Source organism: Megascapheus bottae, chromosome 19 (genome assembly GCF_031878675.1).
Source record: "Megascapheus bottae isolate mThoBot1 chromosome 19, mThoBot2.hap1, whole genome shotgun sequence".
NCBI lineage: Eukaryota > Metazoa > Chordata > Mammalia > Rodentia > Geomyidae > Megascapheus > Megascapheus bottae.
Window position 1 is genome coordinate 20,734,992 of NC_143527.1, and position 24,491 is coordinate 20,759,482.

General features: G+C 41.2%; 1 protein-coding gene across 2 annotated transcripts in view; it reads right to left on the bottom strand.

Annotated features, from left to right (window-relative positions):
* Positions 1-24,491, bottom strand: part of Setbp1 (SET binding protein 1) — a 324,431-nt gene that overhangs the window by 143,443 nt on the left and 156,497 nt on the right. For both annotated transcript variants that reach the window (XM_090353180.1, XM_090353179.1), the window contains one exon: positions 9,191-9,244. In XM_090353180.1, the coding sequence (XP_090209306.1) occupies positions 9,191-9,244 (54 nt within the window). The remainder of the gene's footprint in view (positions 1-9,190; positions 9,245-24,491) is intronic.

Sequence of the window (24,491 nt, forward strand, 5' to 3'; positions counted from 1 at the left end):
TCCTACGATTTGGTCAACCAATAGAAGACTCACAAAACTTACTATCTTAATAAATGCAACAGAATACATTTTCAATTTAATCCCAAGGTGAAAGGGCACTGCAGAAATACCTGAATTTGCACACATGCGTTTTTATGTGGCCTTTCATGTACAAATATATCTACAATGAGATTAAAAAATCTTAAGCATTTTTTCCTGGAAGTATATAGATGTTTTCCCCATATAGTCAAGGCTCATCTTCCAGTCTTCACTTTGATATTTCTATTCCTGCCCAGAATGAGGACACAAAAGCCAAAATTAGGCATTGTGGATAAGGCTGGCACTTGGCTGCAGACCTCTCAGGGAGCTGCTTGTCCTGTGAACATGTCAGCAAGTCCTGTGGTCAGCAGAATATCCTGGGCAGTTACCACCTCACTCAGATGACTCATTGAATACAGAAAAACACAAAACAAACAAACACAAAACTCTGACTTTGGGGGAAATGAACAGTTATCACATTATATCCTGAAAAGCTCCTATATCCTACTATGGGCTGGGTGGGTACCATGCTTCCTGATGCCCTTTGGTATAGTTCCACCTGGAACTATAGTTCCTGAGTCCTTACTCAGTCTGATCTGATGATACTTCCACAGAAGAATCCACAGTTTGAATCTAAGTGGACATCCAGGAAGATGCTGAGGGTCACGGTGGAAATAAGGCAATAGTCTAATGATCTGAAGCATTTCTGCTACATCTATTAAAATTCACTTTCAAACTTCCCAGCTCTTTCTCTTACCTAGGTGAATCTTGAGAGCTATACTTGTGACAGAAGGATGCTATCAAATGTCACCCTCTTAAGTGTTCTCCCCCTCCTCCGAAGTGGCTTTGCCTATCCCTCATCCTGTCATGTCTGTCTGTCTTACTGCATTCTCTTGGGGGTGTCTTTTTCTCAGGGCCACAGATTCTGTCATTGCTCCCTTTAAGTACCATAAACAGATGGGTAGGTCCTCTAGATATTTGTTTGGTTTTGGTTTATGGTTTTATTGTCTCTCTCAGCTATCAGTTAATCTCAAATTGTAGTTACTGTCACAGGAAACTGTGATTTGTGCTCTAACTCTGACTGCAGAAGTCCATGCACATTTCAATTGTGTTACTTTTAAGGCAAGTGAGAATTACAGTGCATGTATGGAATGCTTGGAAGACATCAAACATTGTTCCATCAGCCTCCTCAAAATGGCATAGGCCAGGCATCCTCTTTCATTAAAGGTGACTCTGAGCCAGGAAAATACAGAAGAACTTATGGAGTTATATAGCTAGGCTGGGGCCCCCCTTGACTAAAACTTACCAGTTTGGGCTCAGAAACAGTATTCTTAACTACTAAACTATGAAGCATGAAGCATCGGAGAGTGTTTACAGTGCTCTATACTGGAACAGATAACAAGATGGTAGACCTTTATGTTTTGTTCCCAAACGACCATCAAGGTTTACTATGTATGGTATATAGTAATCTTTACAGTTCATTATAGTATTTTTCAGTGTTCTTCTGTGCTGTAAATCACTGTGGCTTAGGTCACCTGCAGGAGACCTGGGTTTTTCCAGACACTCCAACACTTTCTTTTAGGAAGGTAAGAGATGTAAAACTCAAACAAACAAAAGAACCTATATGCTGAACTTGAGAGGATGAAGAAGGTGATGCCTATTGTCAGAACAATATGGTATGGGCCATTTGCAGACTGAACATAAGCTCCAAATGCAAGCAAGCAGATAGTGAAAGTAGTTGCTTGAGGTCTGTGAGCTGTTTCAAAACAATACTGGACTATGTGATACATTCTGACACCTCTCAATTGATCCTTTCTTTTGGTGGGAGATGGAGGAAAAGAAGTGGGTGTGTAGAAAGAGAGTAGAAAAGAAACAAGCCAGGTGATTTCCAAAGAACTTTAAAAGCAAGCTGGGCACAGTGTCTCATGTTTGTAATCCCAACTAGTCAGGGGGATTGTTTTATGAGGGCAATCTGGACAAAAAGCCGGAGCCTCCGTCTCAATCAATAAGCTGGGAGTGTTGGGGCACATGTGACCCCAGTTATGTGAGATGCTATAGATAAGAGGAGTGCACTCTGCAGCAAGCTCTGGGCAAAATCACAAGCCCCTCTCTAAAATATAACAAAAGCACAAGGGGACTGTGAGAATGGCTCAAGTGATAGAGCCATTGGGGTTTAATCAAGAACCACTAAAAAGCAAAGTTTAAAAAACAAACTGCTCATTTGCTGGTGAGGTAATCCTTCTATCTCATGAGATAGGTTTGGGGCCATCCTGCTAAAGGAATTATTAGGACACCTCTCAAGCCTTAGCTGTGAATTTGCCTTTGCTTCATGCCAGTTTTTCCCAAACCTAAAACTGTGAAGTGCAGTAATGCATTCCACGGAAATCTCAAAAATAGTATATACATGGGAAGAGAGAGGAGAGAGAGGAGAGAGAGAGTTTTCAGGGGGTTAACTGGAATTAAGAGTCTCACAGACTTTCCTGCCCAGGCTGTCCCCCAGCCACTATCCTCATATCTCAGAACCCTGAGTAGCTAGGGTTATAGGCATGCCCACCAGTGCCTAGCTAAAAGAATTCTTTTTAAGAAGACTTACCAAAAGGATTGAAGACAAAAATAAGAATAGGAAAACCAGAAAAAGAAATAAGTAGAAGGAATCACAAAATAATTAAACCTTAGCAGACTCAAGGGATAGTAGAAATCATCTAGTCCACCATTCTTGTTGCTAAGGTTCTGTTTTTGTTTTGTAGCTGTAGTTGAAAGCAAGGAGAGTGTCATTGGTAGTTAATTCCCACTGGTTGCTTCCAACTTGTTCCTATTTATATTTGGAAGATGAGTATAAATCAGGTTTTGAAAAAAATCTATAGTTTTTGAATATATTAAGAAGTAACAATTCGATTCTTTTGATAAAGTGGAATATATTTCCACATAGGAATAATATTCTCCTTTCCCAACATGCACCTACAATTTTTCAATTTTCACATGTTTGAACTTCTGCACAAATGTTTGTTTTCCATTGGGCCCACCTGTACTTGAACCTCAGGTGCTCAGAACACCTTGGGAGTCAGAAACAAAATATTCACAGAAATCTGAAGAGATTTATTGTCCCAAGAGAACTTGTTAAGATCTCAGCATATTCCATTGAAATGCCAGACTCTGGAAAACACCTGGAGAAGTTCTCTCTCTGAGAACAAATGCCAGTGCTGGTTTTATTTTGTTTTAAATATGCTGAAAACATTGTTGAGGCCAGCAGTGTAAACAGTGCTATGACTGTACTCTAAAATGGGGTAGTTTCATGTATGAAAAGTAAGGGGTGTTAGTCTGGGTTTAAATGCAAGGAGTGAGTGTGTGTGTGTGTGTGTGTGTGTGTGTGAGAAAATACTTGTGTTATGTATGTTCACTTGTCATCACAAATATCTAGCTGTATAAGAAAAGTGACTAAATGTGTTGCCTTAAAATTACAGGAAGAGATCCATCCTTTATCTAGGTATTCTGAAAATAATAAGAAAGACACCTTTCGGCTGGGAGTTTGGCCTAGTGGTAGAGTGCTTGCCTAGCATGCACGAAGACCCAGGTTCGATTCCTTGGTATCACATACTTAGAAAAAGCCAGACATGGTGCTGAGGCTCAAGTGGTAGAGCTCTAGCCTTGAGAAAAATCCAAGGACAGTGCTTAGCCTTTGAGCTTAAGCCCAGGACTGGCAAAAAAAAAAAAAGAAAGAAAGACACCTTTTCCAAGTGGAACAGCCTTATTTTTTAAAGAAGGGCAACATTATACACAGTATAGATATTCACATATTTGCTCATAAAAGAAAAAATGTCCAATGAAATTTTATGCTGCCATCAGAAAGAACAACATGGCCCCATTTGTAAGGAAATAGAAATATTTGGAAAAAATCATATTAAGTGAAGTAAGCCAGACTCAAAGGAACATAGGCTTAATGGTTTCCCTCATTTGCCATAATTAGTATAAACCTTGGACTCTCCTAGAAGAGGTTTACAATAGAGCAAAACCTAGACACATAAGGCCATATAGGATGAGGCTAAATGAAAGGACCTCCAAGATATAGAAACAAGAAACATAGAAGGTGTGACTGTTGTTCTTAATGTACTATATTATCTCTCATCTCTTTTGTTGTCCCTTGGTTATCTTATATTGTTACAGTATCTTACCTTGTTATCTGGTATATTGCATATATGTTTATTTGAAATAGGAAAGGGAAGGGGGGGAAACAAGATGAGGGGAGGGAGTGGGGAAGGGAAATGGGGACAAAAACCAGGAGAAGAGGTAGCAATGATGGTTAAGGAATGCACCTTCTATCTGGTGAATATAATGTAACCCTCAATTATAATAAAATTTTAAAAAAGAAAAAGTGTCCAAATTCCATCATTGTATTAAACTAGAAAATTCCTACACCATATAATTAGAACAGAGCTTCACTAGTGATCTTGTGTAAAGTACCAGATGTTTTTGTTTCTTTTTTTTTCTTTTTGAACAGTGTCATCTTTTTTTTAATATTTTTATTGTATTTAATAAAAGGGTTACATGATATTTGCCAGATAGAAGGTGCATTAATTCACATACATTGATACCCTTCCACATGTCTTGGTCCCATTACCCTCCCCCCACCCCCTCTTTTGGTTTCCCCCCTTCCCTGTCCAATTTCAAGTAACCAAATACAAATGTATCCACACTATAGGTTTGTATAGATACTTTGTCTAGACTTGCCCCAGACCAATTCCATTTCCTATGACTTTCCACAAAGACCAATGGTGTAAAGCATCTTGATGAGTCCTCTGTTCATTTCAGTACACTTTCTAGGGACAGAATAACCTTTTAGTAGAAATTTTGACTCTTTTCTGTCCTTAAACCTTATATGCCTTCCACTGTCAGCAGATGAAGGTCAAAATCCAAAGACTAGGGCCTGTTTCAAATGAACCAAATGGTATGCTGAGATGATCAGTACTTGATCCATTTGAATAGGATTCAGCAAAGATTTGTAGACAGGCTAGGCATTGAAAGAAGAAGGAAAGGAAGAGGAAGAAGAGGAGGAGGAGGAGGAGAAGGAGAAATTCGTATGCTAGTTAAGTTTGCCACCTTATTTCCTTCTCTCCTTTCTTGGCCCTGTTACGTAACACCTCGATGGAGAAGCTTTCCATACTTGCTCCATACATACGTAACTTCTCCCTGATGTAAAATGTTAATAAATTAACCTGTACTTCCCAAATGGTAGACATAACAGGATTCGCTGGGCATGGTGGGCATCCTGCCAGGTTGTCATCACACGTACTGCCTCGTTTAATCTATCCTGAGTAATCTCAGATAACTCGTCAAACATTTTTTTAACTTAACCAAAAAATTTAAGGATGAGAGTCATTAAGTAACTTTGCCAAGGTGGTAGACAATTTCACGGCTGTGAAGCCCTGGGTCTGTTGTGCACAATAGGCCCACAGAATAAAGGTCTTATATGAATACTTGTTGAATAAAATGACAACTGAAGGAACAAAAGCTTCCTCCTCTCCATTTTCTGTCTCATCTCCAGTACATTTGGTTTACTCACTCATTTTCGTTACAATATGCCCTTGATTCTAATAGTCATTAACATTTTAACTTATGAAAAATGGCTGTCTTTCATAGGCCACTTTTACATTCAGAGTAAGTGCAATGCTACTCCATTTTCCCAAAGGAAGGATTTCTGCTCTGAGATCATGGAGCATTTACCAAAGGTGAGGATCAGGTATTTTAGTCTGCACTTTTCTCTGTCAGGGACACTCTCAGAAAGGTCAATTCTTCAATATTGTGGCAGAGCACAGAGAACCTACATCTGATTTGGTCTCCATGTGACAGTTATTTCTGTACCACATCCCAGTCTGGGCACTTAAGAGTCACATGAACACACTTTCTTAAACATAGTACAACAGCTAAGAAACTTTCCCTGCTTGGTAGGCAGTAAGAAATAAATGCCATGAAGTTGCTGCTTGTTTCCTAGGAAAAGGGTTCTAGCACAAGCCTTGTATTGATCTTAGAAAATCTCAGCCTGTAAAATGGACAAAATGCTTGCCAAATGCTATATTGACAAAGCAACCATGCAAACAAACAAAAAGAAAATAACAAAAAAAAACATAAAATGTGAACGTCATTTTTTAAAAAATCTAATGAACATACACATCCATGTAGAACAAAAATTAGAAGACTATGTCCCCAAAATAATCATGTGTTTCTGAGGTTGAAATGACAGGAAATTTGCTTTCATATTTTTTCCTATGCACTCTGTATTTGTACAGTGAAGACACTGAGCTTCAGAAAAAGAAAAAAAAAAGTGGAGTGAAAGGCATATATTTACTGGGCTTTGCCTAAAGAGTATTAGGTACCAGCTCCTATTTCTCTTGGGGAGGACAAAGGGAGATGAGGATTCTCATTTCCAATCATCAGAAGACTACAAAGGACAGGCCTCAAGGGTGTCTGTTGCTTCAAAAGGCAGGAACAAGATGTTAGAAGATAAAAGGAGATGTGTTTGGGGAGAAACCAAAGAAGAGAGAAAATTCAAGGCGGTTTAGGTGTGAATTTCAGAAGCTTTTACATCTGTGCTTTGAAAACTCACTGAGAATATGACCCACCCACTAGCCTCAGGCCTCACTCTAGTGGACACTTCTAGCTTGTATCCCCCTGGGATAACTGCACCAACTGTGCCCTAATACATGTAGAAATGTAGGAAGCAGGGCTCCCTGGCCCTATCTTCAGTCACTTTATACATCTCTAGGTCTAAGCATGGATCTTTGGAAATCAGTAGCAAGTATAGAAAAGGGAGATGCTCATGTCTTTACTATTCTTTGACCTAACAGAGACCAACAGAGAATAGTTAGACTGAACAAGCCAATCTAATAAGCTTGCCAATATCATCACTGTCAAAGTCTTTCTGAAAGCTTGGTAAGGGAATCATGACCAGAATCTTGAAAGAGTTTAGAGCAGCAGGACAGGCATCTGGGATAAAAACAATGTCGCTCCATCTCAGAAAGAAGCCACACTTGACTCACGTACAAATATCCAGTTTTCCCTAGAGGGATCCTTCAGTTGTCTTTTGTGACAATCAGTAATAAGCCTCAAGATGTATGAGACTTAGTTCCTTCTAAAACCTCCCCCAAAGAAGAGGAAAGCCAACTAAGGAAGCAAACGATTTGGTGCAGTAGGGCTAGAAATGGTATCCTCATCCAGGTGGCCAGCCTTGTATCTGCCACAGGCTATTGGTGAGCCAAACATATCCCTTTCTGACTTAGGAATAGCACTGGTGACTTAGAATCTTCTGAACATTACATGGTGGCTACAAGTTTTCCAGGTCCTCCTGGCCTCAGGAACAAGCATCCTGAGGAGTGAAAACGCATATTGTGTGTCCAGTCTGGAGGGGGATGAGGGGCTGTGAGGATACTGTGGGATACTGTGGAAGGCTGAGCAGAAGCAAGGCAGTGGAAAGTCGTACTGTGTGATTTGTCAAGGAGTGTGGAAATGGCCTTTGTGGGACCCAGAATGCTACCCACAAAGGGATGGAGAAGCCTCAAATAACTCGATTCCCCTTCTAATACAATCTCATTTAAAAATATGATATGTAACAATGTACATAAACAAATGTAGAAAGGATAGGATCACCCTAGAAAGAAGCCATACCTGACTCACACACCAGTACCCAAAAACATACTCAGACCTGCTGACACAATACACACGTACACCCCTACTCACAACCTCACACCCTTGGCATCCACTGTGCCTTTCCAAGCATCAGAACAGTGTTACATAAAACATTTCCTGCTTTTGCCACAACAACATCCCAAATAAGATATTTAGATAAGGAGAAATCTTAAGATAGACACTACTGTATGAAAGGGAGGTGTGGGGAAGAGCAGAATTTAGGTAAAAGTCCAAATTCTTTTGCCTTTATTTTAATTTCTGGAGGCTTAAGTGAATATGTGAGTGGAGAGGTCATTACTCATCAGATTTCAATGCTTGGCAAGGAAGGACTATCAGTCGTCTATTTCTCAAACCATGGTACGTAGCCTACAGAAGAATCCATAAACCATGATAGAGAAGAAACCTTAAACGGATGTACAAGTCTGTCTATGACTATCACCTACATTCCTCAATTTTGTCCATTCCTCTCTGGCTTCTCACTGTCCACTTTCCATCCTTGTTCCCAATCTTTGTGTGATGTAGATCTAGTTCATAGCAAGTCTTCGGTCCTCAGATTCACCAGCAGTAAAATGGGCTTAGGATGTAACCCATAGGGGTTAAAGTCGGGAGCCCACAGGGGCCTTCCAAAGTCTGTTTAAAGAAGAAAGCATTCCAAATACACAGAACTCATGCTATTAGAAAATCACTTGGTCCACTCTCAGAATTTAACTGCCATTGGCTGTGATACATTTCTCCCATCCCCTCCCCCTCACAAAAAATAGCACTATGGGATTGCAAGGCAGACACTGAATTGGGGAAAAGTGTCACACGGAGAAGAGCAACACAGCACTCACTTCTGGGATGACCTTTGCTTGAATACATGATCCGGCCTCCCTGGGTATGTGGAGGGATAAGTGTCTATAAGCAGAGACTTGTATGTGAGTGTAGATGTATGTGCAGACAGTGCTTCTAGTGATAAGAATTGATTTTTCATCTTCATCTTTGACAAGGAAGGCATGGCCTGCAGCCTCTTGTGGTTTGTCCAGGGGAAACTTCAAATAGAACTCTGGCCTGCCAGAGACAATGGTGGCCCATTTCCTAACAAAAATCAGCAAATCTTAACTGTCAAACTATGCAGGAGTTTGAAATTCACCTGTCTGCCAGAACACAGCTACAAAGTGTTTGCATGTGGTGATTATAGAAACAGGAATACTCAGTGGCAATAGAATGATACAGGGGAAAACCTTAGCCCTACGCAATTCATGGATGGGTTTTCTTTAATTCAATCCTTTCCTAAGTTGAACAGCTCACCTCCCAAAATTCTAAGCACCTTGGCCTAGTGGCTATTGTTTCACTCTAAAAGTGTTAACAAATCAAACATGGATATCCAGGAGGAGGCAAGAGAAGTGGAGGAGCCCAAGTGGAAGTTCTGTCCTAAGGCCAAGTTCATTTGCTCATGATGCAACAACAAGACAAGTCATTCTTCAAACTTTACAAAAGCATGCAGGGAACTCACCTGTGGCTGAAATCCTTTGAAGTCACTGGCTGCAAGGTCACTGACTGTGAGGAGCTGGAAAACAACAAAGCAATTATCCTTAGTAATAGGTCTCAACTTCAGCACACAGCATCCTCAAAATAACCAGAGTCAGGGCTTTCTCATGTCCTGGCTAGGAGCTCAAGATAAAAAGCAAGTGTGAGATCTCTGGGCTAGTAATCAATTCCAATGTCTTCCTTTTGGGTGCCATATATCCGATCTCCTGCTCCTCTTCATTGACCTTTCCTACCTTCCTTCTGTATGTATCCACATCAAAGGGTCTTAACTTAGGAAATCTAGATATGAATGTCCTTGAGTAAGTCTACTGGTCCTCAAAAATTCTAAGTATGACCACATGAGTCAAAAGGTATCTGCATTTCCTTATGGAAATGAGGTTTTCTACCTCAAATCAAAGATATCTGTGATCCAGATAGAGAGGTTACCAGTTCAGAAACTGTTACTATTCTCTTATTGGTGAGCTTTTCCTTTCTTTCCCTCTTTTTCTTTTAAAATCAGAACAGTAAAAAATGATCCTTTAGTCTTCTTACTTACATATGACTCAATTCTTCTTTATCATATGTACTATTTAGGTGTTATAGCTTATGTTTCAAAAAATCATATACAATAAAGAATGTGAATCATGTGTGCACGTGTGTGTGCGCATGCATGTACACTTGCTTATGTTTGTTTAATCAGTATTGAAGAGTAGCATTAAAGTTTAAACCTTCTTCAGAGTTTGATATTAGAAATCCCTCAATAAAAACACAGGGTTGATTCATGAAATAATCTGATTTTTACTGTTGCTTAAAACTGCTGGGAAAGGGTAGGGTAAAGAGAAAAAGAGAAGATGTTTATTTTGATTCAAGAAGGTTGACAGTGTTTGTTTGGCTTGGAGAGCATTTGTGAAAAAAAAGTAGGAAAGATTTCATGTTTGCTGTAACAATATTTTGTTTGGTTCAAGAAAGGGAAAGAGTCCTGCTGCTATTGAATGCCTGCAGCCTGAAGAAAAGTTCAATAAGACTTCTTTGCTTGCCTCAGTGACTTTGCCAAAAATGATGCCTAAGTGTTGTTAGAGCTGGGATAGGAACTTTTCTCTCCTCCCTTAGTGCAGCTTGTGGGCTACATTCCCCTACCTAGCAAACGTCCAGTTCAGCATGTCTGGTTGTAATGAAAAATCCAACTCAGTCCATTTCAGACCCCTTTCCAGGGCCACACATAATGATAAGACTCATCCTCTATGGACCCTCCAGTTTGGTAAAGGATCAGACACATTCATCAGTACAAATAGAGTAGAGCACAGTCTGAGTGCCAAACTTTGACAATAAGGCAAAAGAGTTCAGGGTACGGTTTGTTGAAATAAGATGCAAGTTGAATGGAGCCCTAAAAAAAATGAAAAGGTGCCAGGGTGACGTGTTCTATGTGGGATCAGTGGAAAGAACAAAGACTGGGAAAGGAATGTGCCAATCTCAACACACATCTATTTGCATGGATGTGATGCCAGCCATGGTCTTCTTTGGGACAAAGGGAGGGGGTCAGGGAGCATGGAGGATTGTCTGGATCCTCACACACCAGTTACTGTTTTGAAAAACTTATTTTTTTTTCCTTTTGCATTCTGGGCAAGTGGTGGGGGGGAGAGGGAGAGAAACCATCTCATTTTCTGATGGGAAGTGAAGTAACATTTTCTAGATTTCATAGGTAATATCTGTATGGGGAAATTGAATCCCAAACTATACATTCTCCCAAGTTTTTCTTTTTCTTATATAAGGAAGATGCCTCTGAATTAGAACATAATGGCAAGAAAATTCTTTGAAGGGCTGTAGCACAGAAAAAAGGCAGAGTACAGGAATAATAACTAAATGGGCCATAGGCAGAAATGTGATGGCTGTGTCCGGAAGAATGACCCCAAACTAAGCTGCCGATGCAGACACTCTTACTTAACACAAATAGTAATATCCACTCAATTTTTTGAAGTTATCAATAATCTTCTATTTTGAAGCATAGGAAGCGGGGCTTAGGAAGAGAGGGACAGATGGATGGGGTGACTTATGGACATGGGGGTGACCCAGGAAAGGGCACAGCCCTCAGCCTGTATTACCATCTAGGAGTAAGAGCCCAAATCTTGTAGGCTCTGTAAAAGTCTTTCCATTCCCGGGTAGATAGGTGACAAGAAAACCTAAGGGTCTAGTTTCTCCTTTTACTAGGATCCTATTCAAAATATATGCTATTTATTTTAGTTAATGATCTTGGAACTGAAATATAATCAGGTCCATTTGTTTGATTGGAAATGGACAGATACAACGTCTTGTCTTTGGTTGGTTTGTTCTGATTCTCTCTCTCCCTCCCTCTCTCAGATGCTCCTCTTAAGAAGATGGGGTATGGGCAGTTAATATTTTGTGCTGTTGTATATATACTACACACGTGTGAGCACGGGTGCATGTGTGTGCACACGCACATGCACACACACACACACACACACACACATACTTACTTTCTTTTTTACCTGACTGCAACATACCCAATAAAACCAAGTCTCAAGAAACTATGATTTACACATTATCTCAGGGAGATTCTGCATTTCTCAACATGTTGAGAAGAAGTCTGGACATATAATTAGTCACTAGAGAACCTGTTGGTCAAATGACTTCAAAGGAAAGTGGAAATGACTGTCAACTCGAGGTGAGGATAAGAATGACTCAATTGCTGGGTAGGAAGAACAGAAGTGTGAGAAGCAGCTGAAGACATCCTTCAAACTGACAAAAGGAAATGGCACTCGGCACCTTGCATGTTTCCTGAGTGAAGGAGGCACTCCAGCATTTGAATGAATTAATCAACGCCCAGGATGGAAGCAAGCTCTTCTCTATCCACGATGGTATTTATGAGAGAATACTGGATTATACTTCAATGTGAAAGTCAGAGGTTAAATTTAAGGAAGAGCAGTATGAAATAAAAGAGGCTGAGCAGTGAATGAATCCACTACCAGTTGGAGAGGGCGCTTGCTTTCCCATGGAAGAAAATAACAGCATGCTAAATGGGCCCAACACAGTTTAAGTGTGTTCTATTGGTTGCTGAGGGAGAAGATGCAGGCAGATCATAAGGAATGGGAAACAAGAAATTTCTAAAACTGAATTCCGTTTCCTTGCAGATTCTGAATGTTTTACTCACACAACCTAGTGTGTATCAAAGGTGTCAGCTGACCTGAAAACACCCAAAGGCGAGCCCTGCAAACATCCTTTTAAATGGATCCTGAAAAGAACTGTGGGTAGAAAGCTATCTTTCCTCAGCACACCAGACGCACCTTGCCTGCCAGGTTCTCAACCCATGCTCTAACTAAATCCAGGAGTTCTTAGGCAGAGCACAAGGCTTGCCTATGGACTAGTTGTCAAAGTAGATACACACTGTGCACCTGGTACAGAAAAAAAGTCCCCAAGTCCTGGTCACTTATGCTTTCCACTCAGGTTTCAATTAGAAATAGAGGACTGGCAAATACTTTTGTGTTTCAAAATCACAGACCACTTAAATCTGAACCCTCCAAAGAGTGCCATTCATATAAGGACAGGACCTGAAACAGAGAGCCGAAGGTATGATCCCACAGGATACTCTCCTGTGCTGGGCTGAGGAGCAAACTCAATTTGGGAACTGAGTGAGGGAATACCGTGTAGAAACAGAGATCCCCAGGACCCTCCTTCCTTTAACCTGACTGGCTCTGCATCTTCACTTGTTTCTGTTTCTTGAACTCAGTTTCATTTGAAAACAAATGTTCTGCCACTAAAACAAATTTTAAACTCTTATTTTGCAGAAAAATGTGCAGGTAGATGACATTTTAAAGACTGCACTGAAAATTCATAACAGGCCCTGGATGTGTCACGGGATTCACCAGACATTTCAGGGATCCAGGGGAAACGGAGGCATTAGTAAGAAAGGGAAAGCATTCGTTCTCCAAAGCCACTGCTTAGAAAGTGCAGATCCAGGCCCTTCCCCAGGGTCTGTTCTCTGTGGGACTCCATCCCCTTTCAGTCCTACTGGAAACAGTTAAGAGTGTTCTTAGCAGCCTAGCTGTATGTGGACAGATCCAAGAGGGATAGGCAAGGAGAGGAAGGAAATGAAATCTACTTTGGCTCTGGGGACTTCAATCAGGCTGAAGTTAATGAAAAGGATTCTGCTTTTTCCCAGGATGGCTAAATGTCTGAGCCAGTCCCAGCTAGTGGGCTGAGCAGGTGCTAGGAAGAAGGGCAGACAGAATTACATTTAAAAGGCAAAGGAAGGAGAAAATTCTTTCATCTCTCTGGTGGAGCAGGCTAGTGTTCCTGGGGCTCCGTTCAATCCAATCTCATTCCTGACACATCTTGCAACTCTCTGGAAGAGTCTACATTCAAATATTTGGAGGAAGACAACTCTGCTTTCCATTTTTGGAGAGCAATGGTTTCCTTCTTGGCAGAAATTCAGTTTCTTTCCTCTTTAATATCCTCTTTCCTTTCTCTGTCTCCATGCCTCTCTTTTTCTCTCTCCTTTCTGCTTCTCTATCTCTATGTTTCTGTCATTCTCTGTGGCTCTCTCTGTCTGCCTCTTTCTCTCTCCAAGATAAAAAGTATTGGAGGAAGACAAAGGGGGCTGTCAGGTTCCTCTTAACATAGTGAGATACCCTGAGATACCAAGACTTTGAAAGGAGAAGGAAAGGGCAAATGTTTCAGGACCGATAGATTAGGAGAGAGGTTTATGCAACAGGTTGTGGTGCCACTAAGCATGAAGGAGTCTCTACAAGTCCAGAGGGACTCATGGAGCACATGTGGACACTAGAATAAAAGAGATGAAATGGAGCCAGCAGTTGGCTACACGTCCCAAGAATGATTGCACAAAAAGCATTGGCAAGGTGGCAGAAAACTTATGTCATAGGCTTGGCTGTGCCAGGGGTCTGCTATGGGTTATTTAATACACTCATGTCTCATGTTAACAGCCTCTTGAATTGATTCTGTATTTTCTTTGAGTTCATCTTCCTAGCACCACAAATTACCCCTTTGATCTCAAGAATGGAGGAGATGAAGGAGGTACTTGGTCTTCCTTTACCCTCCTTTCTAGCCACTCCCCACAGTAAATACATCCTTCTAAGAGTTTGTCTATCCCTGATATTCAGAAGGCAGGACTGTGAGTTTGTTTTGTGTTACTGCCTTGAGACTGTTACACAAATAAAACTTGGCCAGAAGTTCCTCAGACTGCTACACGAGTTCACCATCCCAATAAGGCTGAAGTGAAGTCCACATCAGAGCTAAAGGTAAACAACCTGCCAGTTCAAAAGATGTTAGTACAGAGGCCAAGGAGCTAACATCCAATTACCCATTTGCCAAACTGCCATCCTAGTTGGGCTATGTGTTCTTTGGCTAAATCCACGTGGTCTCATGGAATTTGAAATGTTAAACCTGAAACCAGTGATACTTCCCGTTGTCATTTCAGGGTCTTTCCAAAGAACATTAAAGACGAATAATAACAGCTTTGTATGTAACTCCATGCTTATGATAGTTTTTTAAAATTATTTTTTTAAATGATGAGACTAACATTTACAGAGATGCAGTCAAAAGGAGCTTTTACAATTTTCTTTTTTTAAAGACTCCATGTGCAACCTTGCATATGTCATCCATGCTCTTACAGAAATATATATATATGTTTGTGTATATAAATATATATGTATATATATATATATATATATTTGGGTGCTGTCCAAAGTCCTAACTATTTCATCAATTCTGTCTCTAGTAAGCTCTCCACTGAGTAGAAGCAAAATTATTGAGACCTAATAAAATCTAGAACCTACTGAGGTGAGAAAACTTGTTTTGTGTTATTTGAATATGGTGTGCCACACAAAACCTCACACTCCATTTTTTTGAATGTTCTGATAGACTTTTTCCTGCCACCAAAATTATTTTTCAGAACAATGAGATGAATTTCATATAAGGTTTCTTGTGTGGTATTGCATAGAAAGCTCACCGACAAAAACGATATGAACTAGTGACATGGATATCATTATCATCTTTATTAAGTATCCACGTAGAAACTAGCTGAAGAAGGGTAAACTGTTTCTATGGTTCAACATTCATAGGTAGAGGAATGGCATTTAAGTCTGACATGGCTAACTCGTGTGAAATGATTCCTGGGTACCCTGGATTCTGTGACAGCAAACTTAGGGAGGTTGGAAAGTTGGAGTTTCAGGTCCCAGACACTCTGCATCGAAAGCAGCACGGCCATATTAATATTGCCTATTGAACTTCCATGCCAAGACCCATTGATTTAAAGCCTTATAAAATAAAATTTTGAAAATTCTTGTCTTAAGAGAAAAAGCCAGTTGTATATACCAGTATGTTACTTTTTGCTAAAAGATATTACTTAGAGAAAGAAAGTCAACTAGACTATTCAAAGATGTAAAAACAGTCAGTTGTCTCTTTGGGGGAGAGGTGAGGGTCTCTGTACAGACCTCGTTTTATGAATGTAGCCTTTAAAAGTTGCCACGACTCCAAGTTATGTATTTTCTCTCTCCCACCCCACCCCTTGGACCTTTCTGCTTCCGAATCTGCTTTCTTCACCTGAATGTTTTTAGCAAGCTACACAATTAGGAATGCAAATTCATGTACCAATCAGGACAGGAAGAGCTAAAGACATATTGCATTTCTGGGGGCAAAATCTAGACAGTTAAGTCATTTTCTTCAAATAAAATTGAGAAATTATATCACAAGTATCTCTGGACTGATAGCAAATTCTGTAAAATGCCAATGGAGTAGGTTCCCCTCATTAAACATATGCCAAGCAATGCTGGAAGTATCCTCCCTCATCTCCTTCTCATCATTTACTGAATTGATGCTTAGCACTCACCAGATGATCTTCTCTACTTGGTTCCAAGTTGTATAACAAAGCTTTCTCATTCATCCCCTTGGCAAAACTTGGGGAATTGATTCACACCCCCAGGATCACTCAGCAGTAGAGAAAAGAGAGAAGTCAGAAGGTGCTTCCTTTGGAAAGTATTTGAGCACTGGAGTCAAAAGCTCTGCTCAGTAGAGCAATCTGGCAGAGAATTGGTTCCTCTGGGCCAAATCTGGAGCAATTAATCACAATTACAGGTGGATATTTAAAAAGGATGAAGCCAAGTGGAGCCCAGGGATCGCAGAATCTTGTAGCTACAGGGAGTCACCCTTTTAAAAAGCCTTAGGTACAATGGAACAAAAGGAGATTCTGGAGGACCTGAATTTGAGGCTATTATAATATGAAAATAGAATGTTTCAGGACCCAGTGCTTCCCTTATTTATTCTTCTTAATCTTCATACAACCAGTGCAGAACCATATTGTTTTCTCCAGTACTTAGCCAAGGAAACTGAGATTCTACGTGGTTAAATTAAAACAAAAAATGAAGGTTGAATCATAGAGAGCTCAACCCTATTACCGGGATCCCTTCATAGGATGCTGCCATGTCTACCACTCCTCTGTCAGGAGGGAGCTTTGTTCCCCAGGGACGCTGTTCCACAACCACCATGTCCCACGACTGTCCCCAGGATTCCCATCAGCCTGTGAAGCATCACCATATAAAGTTGCGTTCACAGCTTCACGTTGAACTCAAGCTGGCTTTGTCCAAATGACCTGTGTTCCCAAATCCGGCTAACCAAGGAATTCCTAGAACGGGGACTGCACAAGGCTGTGAACATTGCTCATTATCTTGCCAATATGCCGTCCATAATTAAGCTCACTTTCCCTTTCTCTTAGCCCTCTTCCTTCTCCTCCTCATCCTCTCCTTGCTCTTGTTCTCCCTGCTCTTTTGTTTCCTCTCTCCCTCCCTTCTAGCAAATAAGGCAAAACTAAGTTCCAAGGCACCATCACAGGAGCTAGGAAGTCTCCGAAAATAATAAATGCTTTTCAGAAGCAAAGTCATGGCATAAATCCTCTCAACAACCTCCTAAAGTATTACTGTAATTACACTATTTTATAAATGAGAAAACAGAAACTTCCAACACTAAATCACGTACTCAAAGCCATACAGTGTAACTGTGTGACGCAATCCTATTTGCCACTAAAGTCTATATTCATCTGCTGCTACTCCTGTGTGTGACTATCGCCAGCCGTTTCATTAGTCATGACATGTGGCCTTTAGCCATCACATGCTCCAGCCCTTTATTTAGGAAATGTATTCATCTTTTAGAGACTGCACTAAGGTACACAACAGATAGGTGTTTAGAGAATAGAATAATCAGTAAGAGAGGGTTAATTGTATCTCGAGAAAAGGGAATATTATAATAAAATAAGTGGACACATTAACAATACAGAAAAAGGAGAAATCCCAAATAAAACTTCTGTGCTACTAATGGTTTGAAATATACTAACATGTTATCTTCAAGTGCTACATGGCATTAGAGCCTTAAGAAACATAAGGAGCAAAAATAATTTTGCCACTGACAGAATGAAAGACTTAGACAGTAGGAGATGGACTTTCAGGAAACACACAAAGATTTTCAGAAAGAACACAAAGTGTGATCTTCTTGTTTTGCAAGAAGCAATTTTCACACACACTCACACGCCTTTTGAGCATGGTGATACCTGCTTGTAATCCCAGCCTCGTAAGAAGGAGAGATTGGGAAGACTGGATTTAACTGGGAAAAATGAATAAATCCCTTTTAAGATAACTAAAGAAAAAGGGTTAGGAGCATGGCTCAAGTATAGAGCACTTATCCAGTTAAAACCCAAGTAGTGCCAAATACCTTAGCTCTGCATTTCCATCAGAGAACTCAGGTCACATGCTTGCTTAATTAGCCAAGTAAAAATGGCTTGCTTGTAAGGTTTTACTATTGGTCAAAGTGAAAAATCTCTTTACATTGCTATTCAAACAATATCTGTACAACCAACTTTCATTCCCTTCCACAGAAGGTTCTGCTCTTGAATGGATATGTTCGGACCCTGTCCTGAGAACTAAAATGTTGGAACACCTCAGAATCAGGACCTCTTTTGACTTCTCAGACCTGAATGTTTCCAATGTGAATTTCCATCCTTGAAGAATACACAAAATACGCTTCAACTTCTATGCTGCCCCAAGTAGATTAAGAAAGCAAAACATCCTGGGAAAACAGTACTAGATTCCCAGGATACCTCTGAAGCAGGCCTGGATCTGAGAAATACACATATGTACTGGGACTTTGTCAAAAATTTGTCCCTCTTGTATTCCATATAGGATTTTCAGAAATAGCTGAGAGTTTATTGTGGGGGGAGGGTGTATGTGCATGCATACACATGTCTTACACAATTCTGCCTCAACCAAATACAATTTGCTAAATTTCACTCTCAAAGATAATCTTTCAGCCTGAAAATAGGCTTCCCATCAAAACAACCCAGTCAAGTGAGGATTATGTATCTTCTTAGACTGCTCCCTAAACACAACATTCTTTAATGGTTCCCCCTGAAGTCAGGTTCTTGCCTGATTCACGGTCCACCCATTTCTGAAGGACCTTCATTGTTTCTGGCGGTCCCAGCTGAGAGGATGTCGGACTGTCTATTCCCCCCTAAAATAGAGAGAAATGAATGGAACTTGGTAGTGCTACCTCAGCAGGACTGGAAGTAGCACCTAACTTAGTCTAAGGCTCTTGGGTCACCACATGTCCAAGCTCTCTATTTATATTCCAAGTGAAGAGCCCACTATGGGGACTGACAATGTGCACATCTGCAGGCACTCTTGACAATTCATGGTGACCTTGGGTAAGCCATACTTCTCCTCACTGGTGCTTACTACTCCCCATCTCTACTATCAGGAATTCTGCAGGATGCACTAATGCTCTCACAGCTCTGAATCTGTGAAAGGTGATGAGAAGTCTTGCAACATACTCAAGAAACTCTCTGTTAAAGAGGGTGATTACCTGGCATGCAGCGAGTACTGCAAGTGTCACATTACACCACAAGGGTGGAATGACAGGGCTTCCAGCACAAGTGATGATGGCAAAGCTTGTGCGTCCCTTCCTCCTTAAGTCTGCCATTAGAAAAATATCCACTGTCACTATGCAACTATTCCCAACGTCAGCGATCCTTTTGCTTTGCTTCTAACTAAGTAAAGAAAACATGAGTGCCTGTCACATTAGATCAAAAGAAATTGTAAAATCAAGTAAAGAGTTTCCAAGGGTAGAGGACTCATTGTTATAAAGAGAGCTTTGTTATGCATGGCTAGCTCTAGGACAGAAGAGGGATAGCACAGTCTTACCTAGCAATTTCCATCTACTCATCTTTGTCATCAGAAGGTCTGAAAATTTCTAACACAATAGCTATTGTCTTCCTTCACCCAAAGTCTTGTCTTGACTTTCCAGACCCTAAGACCCACAAGCAGAATTCTATAAAATGTTTAAAACAGTTTGACAACAGGGCTGCCTTTTAATTCAGAATTATAACTTTAGTCTATTTAATGGGAACATTTTTTTTTTTGTAATTGAGCTACAAGGAATGTTGCCCTCTTTAAAGATAATAAAGGGACCATCAGAACAAGCATAGTACAGCAGCAGAATGATAAAAACGTAATAGGTATACTCCCTAGACCTAAAAGCATTCAAACAATCATCTCATTTAGCTATCTCAACACCAATGAAAAACAGGAAGGAGCAAGAAACTATCCTGCTTGTTTGACAGATGGAGGAAATGAGGCAAAAAAAAAAAATGGTCAGTGACTTGCCTGGGGCCAAGCTCTTGGCTTTAGAATTCTAGGAGGAAGGGATTATCCAGCCTGGCTCCCATCAAATAAAGGAATCCCTTTCTCCAACCCCTCTGACAGATGGGCACCCAGCTTGAGAACTTCAGAGAAATGGTACTTACCAGCTTAGTGGCATAGCAGTAGCACTGGGCAAGTTCTACTTTTATTCAGCTGAAATACATCTCACTGAATTCCATGCCCCTAGTTATGAGGAAAACACCTAGCATTTTTTTAATGCTAATAAACTTCTGGTGAAAACTGGAGGGAGAGCCTTCTTTTACAAATGAGGAAATAGAATGACTGAGAAGCCCACTCTAAGCCTCAGGTTTGACACTGTAGCTAGCCAAGTCTAGATGATTCTAATCTCATCTTCTGGCCCTGTTTTCAATCCCGCCCATGGGCAAACAGCCTTCTTTCGGTTGATCAGCCTCAAGTATAACTTGAGGCAAATGATCCCTCTGAATCCCAAGAAGAATTATTTCTAGAGCCTTTGCCTCTCCCTCACTCGACATAATATGATTCTCAGTTTCATCACCGTCTAAGGGAAACAGAAACTTCCCTTAAAAATGGTTCGCAGGGGGCTGGAAGCAAGAGTGCTTGCCTAACATGTGCAAAGACCAGGGTTCAATTCCTCGGGACTGCATACATAGAAAAGCCGGAAGTGATGTTGTGGCTCAAGTGGTAGGGCACTGGCCTTGAGGAAAGCCCAAGGATAGCGCTCAGACCCCAAGTTCAGTCCCCAGCAGTGGCTAAAAGAAAAAAAAAAAAGATTCTCAGATCATTAACTTAGCTCACTTAGTTGGGAAACTGGGTAAAAATGAGCTGTACCACACTAACACAAGGAATGGATGATAACAAGATTTGCATTCCCTCCTTTCCTTTATCTTCCCTCTGAAACAGTTGTGGGCAATACAAAGGGCCTTGGCCATGGATATTCTATTACTCAATTTTAAATGGCCACTTCAGCATCAGGTTGAAGAGCTACCTGCCTTGGCTTCCAGCAAGGTAGGCAGGAGGGAGCTGGAAATACTGGCTCTACTGTAAAATCTTTTGTTATGAACATAGGATTTCCCCATTGCTCTTTTAAACCCTCTGGACCAAACATGAAATGTCCCAAGTTCAAATGTATTAACGGAGCCAACAATCCAGCGAGTTCTTGGCTTTGGTGTTGAATTCGCCTTATCTCTGTTCCGTCCCCTGAAGTCTTGCAATTTAGCCAAGACAGCTGCCGCTTATTCCCCACCAAACCCTGAGGGGTTCAGTCTGTATACCGAAATAGACACACACACACACACACACACACACACACACACACACACACACACACACAGTCACCGGCTCCAGGGTATCCATCCTCAGAAACTAGATATACTCAGACCATTGTCCAATGAAGGGAAAGAGACACTGGGACATAATTATAAAGAAAAAGCAAAACACGCTGAAGGTTGGAATGTTCTAAAAGTGGGTGCCACAGGCTTGTTATATAAATAAAACATTTCATTGGGGACACTTATCTTTTCTATCCCTATTAGCTCCAAAGACCACATCAAGGGATGTTTAGGAACGGAGTTACAAGCCTCTGGATTCGGTTGCTCTTGAGGTAGATTTGGGATTCATCTCTTCGGAGTAGCTGCCAAGTAACCCATGACTACCTGTAGGAACCTGGAGAAAACAAGATGCATTTCTCTCTAGCAGGTGGGGCAGAGCAAGGCTGAATACCTGGCAAAGGGTTGGGCATGCAGTTTTGTTACATGGGCATCAAATAACAAGGGTGACAACACTGGGGCACTGAGTCCAGAGCCCATGTGAGCTGCCTCTTGTTTTATGGTGACTGGGCCACGCCCATCCTGGAGGGCCCCCCCCCCCCTTGTGGAGGATGGATGGGGGTTGGGCAGGTCTGGCATCTGCAGCCTCTGGGCCTGGGTCTGTGCATCTCATTTTTGAACTGACTTGAATCAAAGCAGCCTGTGCAGCTGCTGTCCTGTTTAATCCATTCGTAATCAAAAGTGATTTGACTGGATGCCTTGGTGCTGAGGTTATTGTGTTCATGATCAAAGCCGTGGCTCTTACTGGCTTCCCAGAGTGGTGGGCACCTGGGAGGCGGGAAAGGCCATGAACCTTGGGCACAGGGCAGGTGGTTACTGCAGTCAGAAAAAAAAGATGGGCTCCCTAAGAATGGTCCTCAACTAAAAAATGAGGCTTTTCCTGTGGGATACTCTGCAGCCTTGAGAAGGGAGGCCCATACATAGTTTTTCATTCTGAGACAGATATTTTCAGCCCAGAAAATGAAGCAGGTAGTAAAAGCAAGAGAGATGGTGGGAAAGTAGGACTCATTCAGCATTAGAGAGTCTTAAATTCCTTCATGCTATAGAAGAGAACACTAGACAGTAGATGGAGACTGATCTGAGGGCAGGTGCTAGATGGATGAGTTTCCACTTGCATTTCAAAACCAAGTACCATCCTTAAATACAGTAGATTTGTACCAAGTATCTGTCGAATGGTAAAATACATAAATGGTTTTGTAATGAATATATACATACTGTGACTTAATTATAATATGCCCAATCAGACTGATCACATGTGATTCATTTTTATTAAAACTGACATACTCACAATAAGCAACAGGGAGAAGAGAGACTTTTTTTTTTTTTAAAGAGTAGGAGGGGGCTGGGAGTTGGGCCTAGTGGTTAAAGTGCTTGCCTAGCATGCATGAAGACCCGGGTTCGATTTCTTGGAACCACATACATAGAAAAAGCCAGAAGTGGTGCTGAGGCTCAAGTGGTAGAGCTCTAGCCTTGAGAAAGTCCAAGGACATTGCTCAGGCCCTGAGCTCAAGCCCAGGACTGGCAAAAAATAAAAATAAATAAATAAATAAATAAAGAGTAGGAGGGACCTGGGAGTTTGGCCTAGTGGTAGAGTGCTTGCCTAGCATGCACGAAGACTCAAGTTCGATTCCTTGGTACCACATGCATAGAAAAAAGCTGGAAGTGGTGCTGAGGCTCAAGTGGTAGAGCCCTAACCTTGAGAAAGTCCAAGGACAGTGCTCAGGCCCTGAGCTAAAGCCCAGGACTGGCCAAAAAAAAAAATTATCTAAATAAAGAGTAGGAAAAGTAGGAAGATCAAGAAACTACCAATGCTTTTTCCCACAAAGTGGGAAGTAGGGGAGTGGGGGAGTAAGGGGATATAAATAAACAACAAATTCAGCCATGCTTTCAGCTTTCTTAACCTATCCTTCTTATATAAACAGCCCCCACACAATGATTGTGCAGACCGACCTGGTGCATGGAAATGCTGGGCTGTCAGCTTCCCTTTGTGTGCATACCTATGATACAATCTACTAGGCATGTCTTAAGTTCATCATGCAGGTTTCACTATTAATAAAGGAACCTCCCAGACCCAATCTGCAGAGAGCAGTGTGTGTCTTTCATATGAACAGATACAGATTTGTAGGTGAGGGCTTAGTAGGAGAATTTTGGAACATTTATGAACATCCTTATTAATACCTGACACCATTAGAACACATCTTTCTCTTGCTGAGTTCTACTTGATGTTGGAAGATAACTAAGAACTCCAAAGCTATAAATAATTTTTTTAAAAAAGAAAAGAAAAATTGTTGAGTTGGAGAAAAAAATGAACTTTTATGAAGCTTTCCCAAGTGCCAGTATTCCATACAAATCTCATTTATGTCTCACAACCATCTTTCTGAGCTAACACAGTGATGTCATCTAGAAGATAAAGGATATGCGGCTCGGGAAGGTTGGTTAGTTAGTTCACTGGAGACAAGGAGACAACACAGAATCTGACAGAAGGGAGAAGGGCCCTTACTGATTTGGGATCCTGAGTGCTCTTCCCCATAACTTCCACCTTTTTTTTTTTTTCTTGGTGGTCATGGGGCTTGAACTTGAACTTGGCCTGGGTGCTGTCTCTGACCCCTTCAGCTCTAGGCTACCGCCCTACCATTGAGCCAGGCCCCACTTCCCATTTTCTAGAGGTTAACTGGAGACAGGAATCTCTAGTCCTTTTTATGTCCAGGCTCACTATAAACCTTGGTCCTCAGATCTCAGCCTCCTGAGTAGCCAGGATTACAGGCGTGAGCTACTGTGCCTGGCCAACTTCCACCTTTTAAAACTCAGCCCAGTGTGAGAGAACTCTTATGCCATGGTTCCCACGTCACCTCTCGCTCATTCATATTTCAGCAGACTGCCAAATAAACAAAATAACTCCTACGCCAGAGGAAGCAAAGCATCTTCAAATAGAATCTTCTGATTTTTCAGATTAGTGAGCTGAAGCGCTAAAATGCTAATTTCCTGCTCCTGATTATAATGCCCATTAGAAGTAAGATTAGCCTTAAGACGTAAGTCTTTGATTTCCAGTTCAGCACTGCTTTTCTTAACTATGGGATCTGGGGAGAAAACCAGGGCTGTGAAGTAGAGACACGTGGATATCTGACTTTTGGGTACTGTCATTATGAACAAACTCTACAGAACATGCCCAGAGGTGTTGTTTACTAATGTGTAGCCCACAAAGGTGCCTGAGCCCAATGACGATGTCCTTATTCTACCAGCAGATTGAGATAGCTCAGTGCAGCCATCT